The 16175-nt window shown below is 45.4% G+C and overlaps 1 protein-coding gene across 5 annotated transcripts in view; it reads left to right on the top strand.

Moving 5' to 3' along the window:
• LOC118385571 (electrogenic sodium bicarbonate cotransporter 4-like) overlaps positions 1–16004 on the top strand; it is a 34403-nt gene extending 18399 nt beyond the window's left edge. For 3 of the 5 annotated variants that reach the window (XM_052521335.1, XM_052521338.1, XM_052521339.1), the window contains 13 exons: positions 1114–1294; positions 1399–1489; positions 2215–2273; positions 2576–2767; positions 3454–3567; positions 3951–4112; positions 4750–4928; positions 5146–5218; positions 5308–5376; positions 5465–5638; positions 12110–12280; positions 12783–12889; positions 13212–16004. In XM_052521335.1, coding sequence (XP_052377295.1) covers positions 1114–1294; positions 1399–1489; positions 2215–2273; positions 2576–2767; positions 3454–3567; positions 3951–4112; positions 4750–4928; positions 5146–5218; positions 5308–5376; positions 5465–5638; positions 12110–12280; positions 12783–12887 — 1570 coding nt within the window. In that variant the 3' untranslated portion in view covers positions 12888–12889; positions 13212–16004. The other 2 variants (XM_052521336.1, XM_052521337.1) reach the window with 2 other exon arrangements.
• The last annotated feature ends 171 nt before the right edge of the window (positions 16005–16175 follow it).

The following is a 16175-nucleotide window of genomic DNA, read 5'->3' on the forward strand; positions in this document are numbered from 1 at the left end:
AATGTTAGCCAGTTAGCTTAACTGTCATTGTGAGGTCAGAGATTTTGGAATAACCCTACTTATTGGGCAGAGCTTCCAGTTTGCGCTCTGAACGCGAAATGCTCTGGAATTACAAATGGACAATTTGACAGCACAGTTGCAGTCACCAACGCACTGGATAACATAACAGCCTAACCAGCTCTGATGGGGCGAGTAATGTTCTGTGAGCTGTTCTCTCTCTCTTAGATGTCTGGATGTAACTGGCAAGTCAGTACAGAATGGTAGGCTCAACCCTTAAAGAGATGGGTGGGGCTAACGCTTAAGAGGGTGTGAACAATGCTGAATGGCTGTAGACAAAGAAGGGCTCTCCAATAGTTGTATCGAAACATTGAAAGACAGTTTCTCAAAAGTGAGTTTACAAGTTGATGAACTTTCGAAGCAGAATTACTTTCCCATTGTTTCCTTGCAGTTTGTGATATACTGTACCATTTTGTAGCTCTGAGTAGCACTGTCTAACATGAGGAAAAATAAAGAATTTCAGGTCTGTCAAATATGCCATTCTCACTTAGCCTACACATGATTCTAGAGAGGGTAAGAAAGAGGAGTGATCAACATGATGAATACCAACTATTCCTCCCATATGTAAACCTCTGTATCCCTGTCCCTGCAGCTCTCAGCTTCCACACATCGACTCAGGATCTCATTATAGACACATTGTTTGGATCAGCTCAAAACCACATTTGTAGAATGATTGATGATTTCATCCACATGCACTGACAAAAACCTGTCACAATTTCTCACATCTCACTATACTGGTTGAGTTGTAACATTTCATTGCTCCACCCATGACATCATCTATAACATTATTGAGCTTTCTGGCCATGATTGTTTTATAGGATGGAAGACTGCTTGGAGTTTGAGGTTTTGTGTGATGACTATAGATAATCTGAGCTCCGATGCTTGACTCATCACTTGCCCCAGGTGTCAGCATGTGTGCATGTGTGTGTGCGCTTATTGTTATTATAAGTGTTTATAATCTCAGTCAGTATGCACTGCGGGGTACCTGACTTGATTGGGGCTCACTAACAAGCAGGAGTTTGTTTCTTCTGACGCTGGTGCGAATGTGTGTCCCAGGTCGAACACTATAGACTACATGGAGCTGCGTCTGTGGATTGGTCTCCACTCCTGTCTGCAGTGTCTGATCCTGGTCGCCACGGACGCCAGTTACATCATCAAATATATCACCCGCTTCACCGAGGAGGGCTTCTCCAGCCTCATCTCCTTCATCTTCATCTCGGACGCCATCAAGAAGATGGTGGGTGACACACACACACACACACACACACACACACACACACACACACACACACACTCACGCTCACGCGGTGTCTTAACTGTTTTCGTAATGTGTTACTACAGGTGGGCTCCTTTAAGTACTACCCCATCAACCGTGTCTTCAAGCCCGACTACGTTACCACATACAGGTGTGAATGTATCGCACCTGACCAGGGTGAGCCTCTCCTCTCCCTCCTCTTCTTCTGCTGCTGTCTCTCCTCCTCATCTCATTCCTTCCTCTTCTCCTGTTCCTCCCCCGGCCACTCCTCCTGTTTCTCCTCCGTGTCCTCCTCCTCTCCTTCTTAATTGGGTGCTTCACTAGAACTGACACCAGTGAAGTGCAGTATTGCCATCTGCAGGGCAGTTTAGGGAGTTCACATCCCATTCTTACTCGAGACGTATCCCCTCGTTTGGGGGATGTGTATACTGTAATAATAATGCTTTGGGGAGGGTGCTTATATTTGTCTGTTACACACAAGTGTGTAATGAAAATATGTTGTTTTTTTGTTGCATATTCCAACTCCCCCTGAGACACCCGCAGGGAGTGAGGTCATGGCCAGGGTCTCCATTGTATAGAGCCCCTGGAGCACAGAAACAGATTTTTGTTCACCTTGTTGGCTCCGGTATTTGAACCAGCCACCTTTCGGGTTACTGGCCCATCACTCTTACCTCGAGTCTACCTGCCATCGCCTTGTACTGTCTGTATTCACCCTCTCAACTACTGTAACTGATGCTGTCTGTTTCTGCTTCTCTCGCTCTCTTTCTCTGGCTGCTATCTGAGTGAGTATACTGCTACATCATGCTACAAATAGGTCATGTTCCCATATAACTGGCATCGTGTAATCTAGCTGGGGCACCTGACTTCTCTCTGTATCTCTCTCTCTCTCTCTCTCTCTGCAGCTGCCGCGATGGCTTTTAACGTTTCAGTTCCACTCGCGGACGATAATATGACGGATTTGGTAAGTGGCTCGGGAGCTAACGGGGACTCATTCACTCATCTGTTTCTCAGATGGTTGAGTCTATGGGGGACAGTCTGCCTGTGGCCAAAAAAATAGACTGTAGGACGTAACATAGTCACAGGACTAGCAGCACTGTGCTGCCTGTCCACGTTCGTTTCTGCACTACTCTGTATTCTCTCTCTCTCTCTCTGTCTCTCTGTGTCTCTCTGTGTCTCTCTGTGTCTCTGTCTCTCTGTGTCTCTGTCTCTCTCTATGTCTCTCTCTCTCTGTGTCTCTGTGTCTCTGTGTCTCTGTGTGTGTAGTATAACATAACAGGTCTGGACTGGAGTCAGCTGAGTAAGAAGGAGTGTGTGAAGTATGGCGGCGCCCTGCTGGGGAACGCGTGTAAGTACGTCCCAGACCTGGCCCTCATATCTTTTATCCTGTTCTTCGGCACCTACTCCATGACCGTCTCCCTCAAGAAGTTCAAGACTAGCCGCTACTTCCCCACCAAGGTGAGAGACACTCTGGGGCATAGAATGTGAGACATTTGATGCAGGGGATCTTTGTTTGGTGTTTATGACATATTGCGTGATGGGTAGGTCACGTAAACTCAACCTCTTCCCTTGACGGTCAACTCTCCTCACTTTACCCCTCTCCTCCCCCACCCCCCGATCGTTCCCCACCCTGTCCTTTCCTGTCCACGTCCATCTTCTTCCTGCCTGTGCTCCAGTGCCGTTCCCTGGTTGGTGATTTCTCCATCATCATCTCCATCCTGGTGTTCTGTGGGATAGACTACCTGTTAGGCCTGGACACGCCCAAACTGCACGTGCCCACTGAAGTCAAGGTTCCTCTCCTCCCCTCATCCCTTGCTCTATCCCTCCCTCTCTTCAGCTCGTTCTCTCCCTCTCGATCTCTTCCTTCTTCCTGAAATCATTCGGGGATAAAAAAGTTTTAAATGAATGATTTTGAGACATTAACATACTGACACTCACACTTCTCTTTTATTTTCATCCCTCTCTCCTGTCGGTGTGGTCGTTTTGTACGTCTGTCTTTTTTCCTCCATCTCTTCCGCCCCTCTTTTTGTCTGTCTGCTTGTGTGTGTGTGTGTGTGTGTGTGTGTGTGTGTGTGTGTGTGTGTGTGTGTGTGTGTGTGTGTGTGTGTGTGTGTGTGTGTGTGTGTGTGTGTGTGTGGGCCTAGCTGAGGAAACTGATCAGTGATTTCTCCATCTTCATGTCAATCATGACGTTTGTGGGTCTGGATATGCTTGTAGGGCTGGACACGCCCAAACTAATTGTACCCACAGAGTTTCAGGTATTTCTGACCCTTAACCCAATGTGTCTGTGTGCGTGATTCACAGATGCATTTTCAGTGTGATTCAATATGTTTGATTTTGGCCTAAGTGTATGAGTTGCATGTGTCTTTTTGTTGGATTTGGTGATGCATGTAAACTGCGTGTGTGTGTGTGTGTGTGTGTGTGTGTGTGTGTGTGTGTGTGTGTGTGTGTGTGTGTGTGTGTGTGTGTGTGTGTGTGTGTGTGTGTGTGTGTGTGTGTGTGTGTGTGTGTGTGTGTGTGTGTGTGTGTGTGTGTTTAGCACCATACAGGACTCACTTGAAAAAAAGACCTGGGCCTCAAAATAACTCCCTGTGTGAATAAAGGCTACATAAATATGTGTTTGTGTGTGTGTGTGTTGTAGCCGACGCGTCCAGACCGTGGCTGGGTGGTGATGCCGTTTGGTAAGAACCCGTGGTGGGTATATGTGGCCAGCGCCGTCCCTGCTCTCCTGGTCACCATCCTCATCTTCATGGACCAACAGATCAGCGCCGTCATCGTCAACCGCAAAGAGAACAAACTCAAGGTACAGTGTGGCCGCAATGACAACACAACTGCAACCATGAACACACTTACTCACTTAGGCCTGTCTCTCCCAGGGGAGCGTAGCCCGTCGGCGAATGCTCTCCATCACACTCTGTTCGTGGCTGTCTTCTCCCCCCCAAAAATAGGAACATAAATATAAATGCAACATAAACACGGCCATTCAATAACCATGAAATACAACAACAGCAACACAATAACTTGAATGCTACCCCCCTTTCTCTCCGCTCCCCATTCCCCTCCCTCTCACTCCCCTCCCTCTCTCTCCCCTACCTCTCTCTCCCCTCCCCCTCCTTCTTCTCTCTCCTCCCCTCCTCGCTCCTCCCCTCCTTCTCTCTCTGCTCTCCTCCTCTCTCCGCTCCCCTCCTTCTCACTCTGCTCCCCATTTCCCTCCCCTCCTTCTCCCTCCCCTCCTTCTCTCTCCTCCTTCGCCCTCCCCTCCTTCTCTCTCTGCTCTCCTCCTCGCTCCTCCCCTCCTTCTCTCTCCGCTCCCCTCCTTCTCTCTCCGCTCCCCTCCTTCTCTCTCCGCTGCCCACCTTCCCTCTCCTCCTTCTCTCTCTCCTCCTTCGCCCTCCCCTCCTTCTCTCCCCATCTCCCTCCCCTCCTTCTCCCTCCAACAGAAAGGTTGTGGGTACCATCTGGACCTGTTCTGGGTGGGTATTCTGATGGCAGTGTGTTCCTTCCTGGGCCTGCCCTGGTACGTGGCTGCAACTGTCATCTCCATCGCCCACATCGACTCTCTGAAGATGGAGAGTGAGTCCAGCGCCCCAGGAGAGCAGCCCCAGTTCCTGGGAGTCAGGTAGGGAGGGATACGAGGTTTGTATGAGTGAGGAGAGATATAGTGGGTGTGGGTGACAGGGTGAGTGTGTTAGAGGTTGACGGTGATGTTTGTTCTAACTCTGTGTGTGTGTGTGTGTGTGTGTGTGTGTGTGTGTGTGTGTGTGTGTGTGTGTGTGTGTGTGTGTGTGTGTGTGTGTGTGTGTGTGTGTGTGTGTGTGTGTGTGTGTGTTTTACAGGGAGCAGAGGTTGACGGGTATTCTGGTGTTTGTCTTAACTGGAGTTTCCATCTTCCTAGCTCCTGTCCTTCAGGTGAGTCAGTGAGAGAATGGGCCTCCACATCACATAGTGGGTGGCGTTATGGAGGATTGTGTTAACCTGTATATTGTGTTTCCCCCCAGTACATCCCCATGCCTGTTCTCTACGGTGTCTTCCTCTACATGGGAGTAGCCTCACTTGCAGGAATACAGGTACATTTGTGTGTGTGTATGTGCACTCGTATGCGTGTCTGTCTGTCTGTGTGTGTGTGTACTCACCCACCTCCTCTCTCCCTCCTAGTTCTGGGAGCGTATCAAGCTGTACCTGATGCCAGCCAAGCACCAGCCAGACTTCTCCTTCCTGCGTCACGTTCCTCTGAGGAGAGTCCATCTCTTCACCCTGGTCCAGATTATCTGTCTGGCTGTCCTCTGGACCCTCAAGTCTACCGTAGCGGCCATCATCTTCCCTGTCATGGTGATCGCTCTGTGTGTGTGTCTGCGTTGGAGGGGTAGTGTCGTGGAAGTTCAATACCAGCGACAACCTGAAGTCAATATTAAATGAGGCATTCTTTATTATCAGCAAGCTGGAGAGGTTCCAACAAACTGAATGCAGCATAGCACAAGTCGTTCAGGAGAGTCCCATTAGTTCTCCAATATACTGCTTAGGTCATATTTGCATGATTTACATGATTCATGGTCTCATCGCCAAACTAAGACACTGAAACAAAGGCGCTTCGAACGAGTTGTTTGAGGAAGGAAAGAGAGGAAGACTCTCTATACATGTTCCCTCCTCTCCCTGTAGGCTTTACAGACCTTTTAATTTAGTGTACCCTGCGCACACAACCCATGTGAAATTCCTGGTCTCTGGCAGCGTTTGGAACTGCCGATCTGTGGTCAAGACCGCTGAGTACATCTCAGCCTATGCTGTCCTTCAAGTCCCTTGACTTGGCCCTGACGGAGACATGGATCACACCAGAGAAAGCTGCTACTCCAGCCGCTCTCTCTTCATCTGACTGCGTTTTCTCTAATAGTCCGAGAGCATCTGGTCGTGGTGGTGGTGGCCACGCGCTACGAATTCCTCCTAAGTGGAGATTTTCTCTTTTCTCCCGCACACCTGTCCATCTCCTCCTTTAAATTCCATGCTGTCACTTGTCCACTCAAGCTTAACATTGTTGCTATCTATCACCCACCAGGTCCCCTAAGAGTTCCTCAATGAGCTCGGTGAGCTCATTTCCTGACGATGGCTCACCGCTCTTTGTACTCGGCGACTTCAACCTCCCTACGTCTGCCTTCAATGAATTTCTCTCTAACTCTTTCTTCCCACTCCTTGCCACTTTTGACCTGACCCGTTCCCAGTCTTTTCCCACTCACAAGGCAGGCAATAGGCTTGACCTCATCTTTAATGGAGGCTGTTCGCCTATTAATCTCACTGCAACCCCCCCCCCCTCCAAGTCTCTGATCACTACTGTGTTTCCTTTTCTGTCTCCCTCTCCGCCAACACTAGCCACTCAGCACCCTACCCAGATGGTCATGCGCCGTCGCTGTCTTCACTCCCTCTCTCCCACTATTCTCATCCTATTATCTCTCACTTCTGCTTAATCCTTCTCCCTCCTCTGTATCCGAATTCTTCCTCTTCAATCCTACTCTCCTCCCTTTCCACATCCTATGACTTGCTCTGTCCCCCTTTTCTCCCGGCCGGCTCGGGCCTCCCTCCGAGTGACTCATTGCAAGCTTAAAGAAGAGGGCTGCGGGAAGCTGAGCGAAAATGGAGGTAAACTAAACTTCCGGAGGACCTATCATCCTTTCACTTCCTCATCTCTACCTTCTCGGTATCTGCTGCTAAAACCACTTTCTGTCACTCTAACCCTAGGAAACTCTTTTCGACTTTCTCCTTAATCCCCCCCTCTCCGCAGACGACTTAGTCAACCACTTTGAAAAGAAGGTTAACGACATCCGCTCCTCATTCACTCAGCCTATAGAGTCCATTGATCCCACTCACACAAAACTACCCTACACCTTTCTCCCCTCTCTCTTAAGATAAAATCTTGCAACTACTGAGGTCCAGCCACCCAACAACCTGCCCGCTCGACCCCATCCCTTCCTCCCTTCTCCAGACAATCTCTGGAGACCTCCCATTTCTGGGTCCATCTGACATTAAAAAAAATACAGACCAGTATCCCTTCGTTCTTTCATTTTCAAAACACTTGAGCATGCTGTCTCCAACCAACTCTCTCGCTATCTCTCAGAACGATCTTCTTGACCCGAACCCTTCAGGCTTCAAGACGGTTCACTCAACTAAGACTGCTCCTCTCTGTGTCACAGAGGCTCTCCGCACTGCCAACGCTGACTCTCTCTCCTCTCTCCGCTGTTCTCATCCTGCCTTCAAAACAGTGAACCATTAGATCCTCCTCTCCACCCTCTCAGGGATGGGCATCTCAGGCTTTTCACACTCTTGAATTGCATCCTACCTGGCACGCCGCTCCTACCAATTGGCGACACGCATCTCTGTGTGCCTGGCACACTCGCTGTTGGCTCGGCTCCCCACTTGTGCCATCAAACCCCTGCAACGTATTCAGAATGCTGCAGCCCGCCTGGTGTTCAACCTTCCCAAAATTCTCATCCTGCTCCTCCGCACACTCCACTGGCTTTCAGTCGAAGCTAACATCCCACTACAAGACCATGATACTTGCCTATGGCGCAGCAGGAGGAACAGCCCCTCCCTACCTTCAGGCTATGCTCAAACCCTACACCCCAAACCCTACACTATGTTCTGTCACCTCTGGTCTCTTGGCCCTCCCACTCCTACGAGAGGGCAGCTCCCACTCAGCCCAGTCCACGCTCTTTTCTGTCCTGGCACCCTAATAGTGGAACCAGCTGCCCCCTGAAGCTAGGACACCAGAGTCAAATCAAATCTAATTTGATTTGTCACATACACATGGTTAGCAGATGTTAATGTGAGTGTGGCGAAATGCTTGTGCTTCTAGTTCTGACCATGCAGTAATATCTAACAAGTAATCTAACCTAACAATTTCACAACAACTACCTTATACACACACAAGTGTAAAGGAATGAATACGAATATGTACATAAAAATATATGAATGAGTGATGGCCAAACGGCATAGGCAAGATGCAGTAGATGGTATAGAGTACAGTATATATATATATATATGAGATGAGTAATGTAGAGTATGAAAACATTATATAAAGTGGCTAGTGATACATTTAATTACATCAAGATGGCAAGATGCAGTAGATGGTATAGCGTACATTATATAAAGTGGCATTGTTTAAAGTGGCTAGTGATACATTTATTACATCAATTTTTCCATTATTAAAGTGGCTAGAGTTGAGTCTGTATGTTGGCAGCAGCCACTCAATGTTAGTGATGGCTGTTTAACAGTCTGATGGCCTTGAGATAGAAGCTGTTTTTCAGTCTCTCGGTCCACGCTTTGATGCACCTGTACTGACCTCGCCTTCTGGATGATAGCGGGGTGAACAGGCAGTGGCTCGGGTGGTTGTTGTCCTTGATAATCTTTTTGACCTTCCTGTGACATCGGGTGGTGTAGGTGTCCTGGGGGGCAGGTAGTTTGCAGACCTCACTACCCTCTGGAGAGCCTTACGGTTATGGGCATGTGGGAACAGCAGACTGGGATCAGGATTGATTGAATATGTCCGTAAACACACCAGCCAGCTGGTCTGTGCATGCTCTGAGGACGCAGCCTGGGATGCCATCTGGGCCTGCAGCCTTGCGAGGGGTAACACGTTTAACCTCTCTGGGATATGTGGGAGGGTAGCGTCCCACCTCGCCAACAGCCAGTGAAAGTGCAGGGCGCCAAATTCAAAACAACAAAAATCTCATAATTACAATTCCTCAAGCATAAATATATAAAATATATATATTTTAAAGATACAATTCTCATTAATCCAGCCACAGTGTATGATTTCAAAAAGGCTTTACGGTGAAAGCACCACAAATGATTATGTTAGGTCACCACCAAGTCACAGAAAAACAGCCATTTTTCCAGCCAAAGAGATAGTCACAAAAAGCACAAATGGAGATAGAATTAATCACTAACCTTTGATGATCTTCATCAGATGACACTCATAGGACTTCATGTTACACAATACATGTATGTTTTGTTCACTAAAGTGCATATTTATATTTAAAAAATCTAATTTTACATTGCCGCGTTATATTCAGTAGTTCTAAAACATGAGGTGATTGTGCAGAGAGCCACATTAATTTACAGAAACACTCATCAGAAACACTCATAAATGTTGATGAAAATACAAGTGTTATACATACAATTAGAGATATGGATATGTGGGAAGCTAGCGTCCCACCTGACCAAAAGCCAGGGAAAATGCAGAGCGCCAAATTCAAATAAATTACGAAAAATCAAACTTTCATTAAATCACACATGCAAGATAGCAAATTAAAAGGTACACTTGTTGTGAATCCAGCCAACATGTCAGATTTCAAAAAGGCTTTTCGGCGAAAGCAAATGATTCTATTATCTGAGGATAGCACCTCCGTAAACAAAGAGAGAAAAGTATATTTCAACCCTGCAGGGAGGACATTTCAACATTTCAAACTACTTTTGTAATACAACTTTAGGTAATTTTTAACGTGAATTATCAATAAAATTTAAGACGGGATTATCTGTGTTCAATACAGGAGGAAAACAAACTGTAGCTAGCTTTCTTGTCACACGCCTCTATCTAACTGTACACTTCAAGTGACCCTCGTTCAAAATAGCCATACATCTTCATAACACAAAGGAAAAACCTCAACCAATTTCTAAAGACTGTTGACATCCAGTGGAAGCGATAGGAACTGCAAAAAGGTCCCTTAGACATCTGGATTCCCAATGAAAACCCAGTGAAAAGAGTGACCTCAAAAGAAAAATCTGAATGATTTGTCCTTGGGGTTTCGCCTACTAAATAAGTTATGTTATACTCACAGACATGATTCAAACAGTTTTAGAAACTTCAGAGTGTTTTCTATCCAAATCTACTAATAATTTGCATATCTTATCTTCTGAGGATGAGTAGCAGGCAGTTGAATTTGGGCATGCATTTCATCCGGATGTGAAAATACTGCCCTGTCACCAAGAAGTTAATGCAACTGCTGTGTCAGATTTTTTAAAAGCTTTACGGAAAATGCAAACCATGCAATAATCTGAGTACAGCGTTCAGACAACAAAGCAGCTAAAAAGATATCCGCCATATTGTGTAGTCAACATTAGTCAGAAATAGCATCATAAATATTCACTTACCTTTGATGATCTTCATCAGATTGCACTCCCAGGAATCCCAGTTCCACAATAAATGTTTGATTTGTTCTTTTGTTAGGGCGTTTGGTAAACAAATCCAAACGTGCGTTCAAGTCCAGCCGAACATCATACAAAAAGTTCAAAAAGTTATATTACTGGTCGTAGAAACTTGTCAAACTAAGTATAGAATCAATCTTTTGGATGTTTTGTGTCATAAATCTTCAATAATGTTCCAACCGGAGAATTCCATTGTCTGTAGAAAAGCAATTGAACGAGAGCTAACTCTCTCGTGACCGCGCCTCACGAGCCTGTGGCACTCTACCGGACACCTCGCTCAATCCCCTCTCATTCGCCCCCACTTCACAGTAGAAGCCTCAAACAAAGTTCTAAAGACTGTTGACGTCTAGTGGAAGCCTTGGGAAGTGCAATATGACCCCATGTACACTGTATATTGGAATGGCAAAGAGTTGAAAAACTACAAACTTCAGAATTCCCACTTCCTGGTTGGATTTTTCTCAGGTTTTCGCCTGCCATATAAGTTCTGTTACACTCACAGACATCATTCAAACAGTTTTAGAATCTTCAGAGTGTTTTCTATCCAATACTACTAATACTATGCATATATTCGCATTTGGGACAGAGTAGCAGGCAGTTTACTCTGGGCACCTTATTCATCCAAGCTACTCAATACTGCCCCCCGTTCACCAAGAAGTTAAATGTTTTACTCACGTTGGCTACAGTGTAGGAGAGCCTGCAGGTTTTGGTAGCGGGCTGTAGCACTGTATTGTCCTCAAAGCGAGCAAAGAAGTTGTTTAGTCTGTCTGGGAGCAAGACATCCTGGTCCGCGACGGGGCTGGTTTTTCTTTTGTAGTCCGTGATTGACTGTAGACCCTGCCACATACCTCTCGTGTCTGAGCCATTGAATTGCGAATCCACTTTGTCTCTAGACTGACGCTTAGCTTGTTTGATTGCCTTGCAGAGGTAATTTGTTTGTATTCGGTCATGTTTCCGGTCACCTTGCCCTGATTAAAAGCAGTGGTCCCTGCCCATCTTCCGAAAACATCCAAAACCCTGCTTCTACAAAGAGTATCTTAAATAATCCCACAGCATCCGCCCCCTTCGCATCCCCTTCTCACGCCAGACCACGACCCCCCAAAAAAACACCCCACATGCAGTTTACTTTTTCCCCGTTTACTAGCTCTGACTTTTCTGATAGCTACTTTATTGTACTTACTATGACTGTGATACAGTATGTGGTTGTCCCACCTAGCTATCTTAAGATGAATGCACTAACTATAAGTTGCTCTGGATAAAAACGTCTGCTAAATGTAAAAAAACATTCCTTACCCCGGGATACTTCAACTGGTGACTATCCGGGAGAATAAAATAAAGGAGCGCTCTGCTTGCCGCATAAATCTGACAGATTTATTGACGGGATCAGTTATCAGATTTATGCAGCAAGCAGAGTGCTCCTTTTCTTTATTTTCCCGGGATAGAGTACCGGTGGGAGGGTCCTGGGGTAAGGAATGTTTTGGGGATTTTCCAAATCCCACCTTTTACGTTTAAGCTGGGCTGAAGCGCGTTTGGTTATACCTTCTTTCCTATTGGAAATGTGAGCCGGTGCATATATTGATGGGGATACGTACCCTTTTTTTTCTCGATGTGTAGATCCTTGGTCTGATGGTGGTGCGTAAGATGATGGACCTGATGTTCTCTCAACACGACCTGGCCTGGCTGGACGACATCCTGCCGGAGAAAGACAAGAAGAAGGAGAAGGATGGGAAGAAAAAGAAAGACCACAAAAGGACCAAAGCAGCAGAGCCGGAGAGCGACGAGGAGGTGAGAGACGAGGACTAGCAGACACACACACACACAGTGCCAGAATGGCAGTGGGAGTAGGATGTAATGGCGGTGTGGTGTGTAGGAGTGGCTCCATCTGTTTTGTTGAGTGTTTTATATCGATGTGTGTTGTTCCTCGGATTGTTATCTCTGACTAATACCTTTCTCTTTTCTCTGTCCCACAGTGTTGCTGAAAAGGCACTGTATAACACTTACTATTGCCTGTTTGTCTGCCTCGATGTTGGTTGGTCTGTCTTTGTGTGTGTGGGTGTGTCTTGATGTCTTTCTCCCTCCCACTTTTACCTGCATGGTTCAATCCTGTCTTTGTAGTAGAATCAGTCCGTTTTGCTTAGATTTAAGCATGCAATGTGTGTGTGAGGGTGTGCTTGGATGTGTGTGTGTGTATTTGGGGCATCATCCCTCACGTCTCTATTAAGCCACTCCTCTGTCAGTTCCTCCTGCATGCTGATAGTTTCCCCCCTGTTTCCCCCCTCTGCCACAGCCCAAGAGTCCCCTCCCTCCTCCAGTGAAGATACCCATGGACACCATAGACCTGCCTTCAGCATCTGACCCCTCTGTAACCCCACCCACCCAGCCCCCCGTCTGACTGTCAGTAAACCTCTCTTTTGAGGGACCCAATGAATGTGGACTGTTGTATGTATTACTGTGATGTCATTATTGTGCGACAGATAGAGCACATAATACTGTGATGTTACTGATGTATGTTATGAGACACTGAAGGTTTTATATATTTTTGTCCTCCCTCACCAATTCTTACCTCTGCCATTCAACCCTGTGTGTGTGTGTGTGTGTGTGTGTGTGTGTGTGTGTGTGTGTGTGTGTGTGTGTGTGTGTGTGTGTGTGTGTGTGTGTGTGTGTGTGTGTGTGTGTGTGTGTGTGTGTGTGTGTGTGTGTGTGTGTGTGTGTACAGGAGAAGAAAATCCAGATGGAAGTCACCGGATGCATCCCCCGGCCCTGACGCACACACACACACACACACACACACACACCGACTGGGGACTACACTGCCAGAATGTCCACACCTATGACTACTGACACACACATGTAAAAACACACACGCACGCATACATCCACTTACTACTGCCAGCTAGACTACTGACAACTACTGTATAATCCCAGGCACAGCTAATAACTATTAGCAAACATCCATTTACTATTAGCATTCTTTACCACTGTTTTTACTTTAAAAAAAAAACGTAATACACACTGAATTTCATATAAATGTATACAAATATCCTATAAAATGTAGATATGATGTGATATTTAACATGTAAACATATGTCTATTACATTCAGCTGGATAGTAGTTAGTTATTATACTTTTAAACATTGTACAAATCACAGTACGGTCTGGGAGACATACCCAGACACATGAATCACACGCCGCTCGGAACCATAAGTCTACTGTCCGAGGCTGTTGGAGCATAGATCGCCGTGTGTGGACTGAGGTTTCTTTTCCCTCAACATATTCTCTGATCTCCAGCGCCTGCTTAAAACCACTGGATGCTGTGTGTGTTTTTTCCTGCACCTATCCTTTGGCCCTAATGTAGTTTGTGAGGTCCGACTGACAGTCGTTTAGATACCAGAGCCCATGCACCTGAAACCAATGCAGAAGTAGTTTTTTGTGTGTGTTTGTTTTGATGATGTCTCCCGTGTGTAATTTATTCACTGTGTGCCATGTGGTTTGTAGCAGGAACCTCTTGTACTAATGTAACGACGACTCTGAAGGCACAGTTAGCAAAGGAAGGGCTATAATGTGACGGTAACCCAATATTATAATGCAGTGTTATTCTGCAAATTGACCACAAGAAGCCATCAGATTGCTATCAATTTGCATGCCCCCAGACCACTGTCTTTTTCCATTGGCACTGACTTAGCCGATAAATACATTGTTGAGGGAAAATGTACTTGATACCATTGTGATGTGTTGTTGTCTCACCTACAGTAGTTATCTTAAGATGAACGAACTAAGTGTGAAACTATGTTTGTGCGTGCTCGTGAGACTGTGATTGTGTGAGCTCACGAGGGTGAGAGCGTGTGTGTGTGTAACCTGGGCTTGTTGCACCTGAATGTGCCTCCCTCAGAGTCCCTCTGCACCTGAAGATCTGCACCCCCCCCCTCCCCTCCCACACACACCCCTCACCCCACCAGCTGAATCCCAGGTGAGCCTTACCTACGGATCCTCATCACGCCCTCCTGTTCCCCCGTTCACAATCCAGGTAGAGTCCGAGGAGACTGTCCTCTATTCAAGGTGTCACAACCTTTAACCCCGCATTAACCTCTGTCCTCCAAATGGATGCTATCCGACCTCTAAGACTCAACGAGGCCCGCAACAATACAAACACTCACACTCGTCTCTATTACTTAGGCAACTAAATTGTACTGTAGGTTGACAGCACATACAGTGGGGAGAACAAGTATTTGATACACTGCCGATTTTGCAGGTTTTCCTACTTACAAAGCATGTAGAGGTCTGTAATTTGTATCATAGGTACACTTCAACTGTGAGAGACGGAATCTAAAACAAAAATCCAGAAAATCACATTGTATGATTTTTAAGTAATTCATTTGCATTTTATTGCGGAGGCCATTGTGGAGAGGTTGGAGTCTGTTTGATTGAGTGTGTGGACAGGTGTCTTTTATACAGTTAACGAGTTCAAACAGGTGCAGTTAATACAGGTAATGAGTGGAGAACAGGAGGGATTCTTAAAGAAAAACTAACAGGTCTGTGAGAGCCGGAATTCTTACTGGTTGGTAGATGATCAAATACTTATGTCATTCAATAAAATGCAAATTAATTACTTAAAAATCATACAATGTGATTTTCTGGATTTTTGTTTTAGATTCTGTCTCAATTCTATGGCAACAGCTCTGGTGGACATTCCTGCAGTCAGCATGACAATTGCACGCTCTGTGGCAATGTGTTGTGTGATTAAACTGCACATTTTAGAGTGGCCTTTTATTGTCCCCAGCACAAGGTTAATCTGTGTAATGATCATGCTCTTTTGTCAGCTTCTTGATATGCCACACCTTTCAAATTGATGGATTATCTTGGCAAAGGAGAAATGCTCACCCTAACAGCATAACAGCATCTAACATCCGTAAACAAATTTGTGCACAACATTTTTTACATGTTTTTTTTGTGTGGATGGAAAATTTCTGGGATATTTTATTTCAGCTCATGAAACGTTGGACAAACAAATTTACATGTTGCATTTACATTTTTGTTATGTGTGTGTGTCTCTATCTCTCTCGCTCTCTCTCTCTTTTTTATATATACATGTATTATAATAATAATGTCAAAACATAAAATTAAAAGTCAATTTAAAAAATTATCTGAAAGTGATGTTAATTTAGATAATCTGTTACCAATTATTCCCACGCATAAATAGAGGCATATGTGATCGTATCCCAATGTAATCAAGGTTTGAAATTATTCTGGTTTTGTCAAATACTGTATCTGTTTGAGCTTCTTGCGGTCAATTTTCAGTGTACAAATTATGTATAATTATGTTCAACTACGTTCAAGAAAAAATCGAATCGCGGCTGAATGTCATTTGGAACCCCTGGTTCATAGCATTTATTCGTTTTTTTTGTGTTCAGTGCATTCACCTTTATGAGTGTAGGTGTATACATTTCAGAGTATATTTACTTTGTATTGTAAAGATTTACAAACACATGTTAATAAAATGGTATGCAAATATGCTACAGGTCTTGTCGGAATTTTGTGATTTTTTTTTATCCCTGAGAATTTATCCTGTAGCATGTAAACAACCTAATAACGTCATGGTCTTCTCAGATACGTTTTTAAGGAACACCGAACTAGCATACAAGTAAAGATAATGTTTATTGAAAAAGTTGCAAGCTAACTACAT

The sequence above is a fragment of the Oncorhynchus keta genome, chromosome 6, assembly GCF_023373465.1.
Source record: "Oncorhynchus keta strain PuntledgeMale-10-30-2019 chromosome 6, Oket_V2, whole genome shotgun sequence".
Classification (NCBI taxonomy): Eukaryota; Metazoa; Chordata; class Actinopteri; order Salmoniformes; family Salmonidae; genus Oncorhynchus; species Oncorhynchus keta.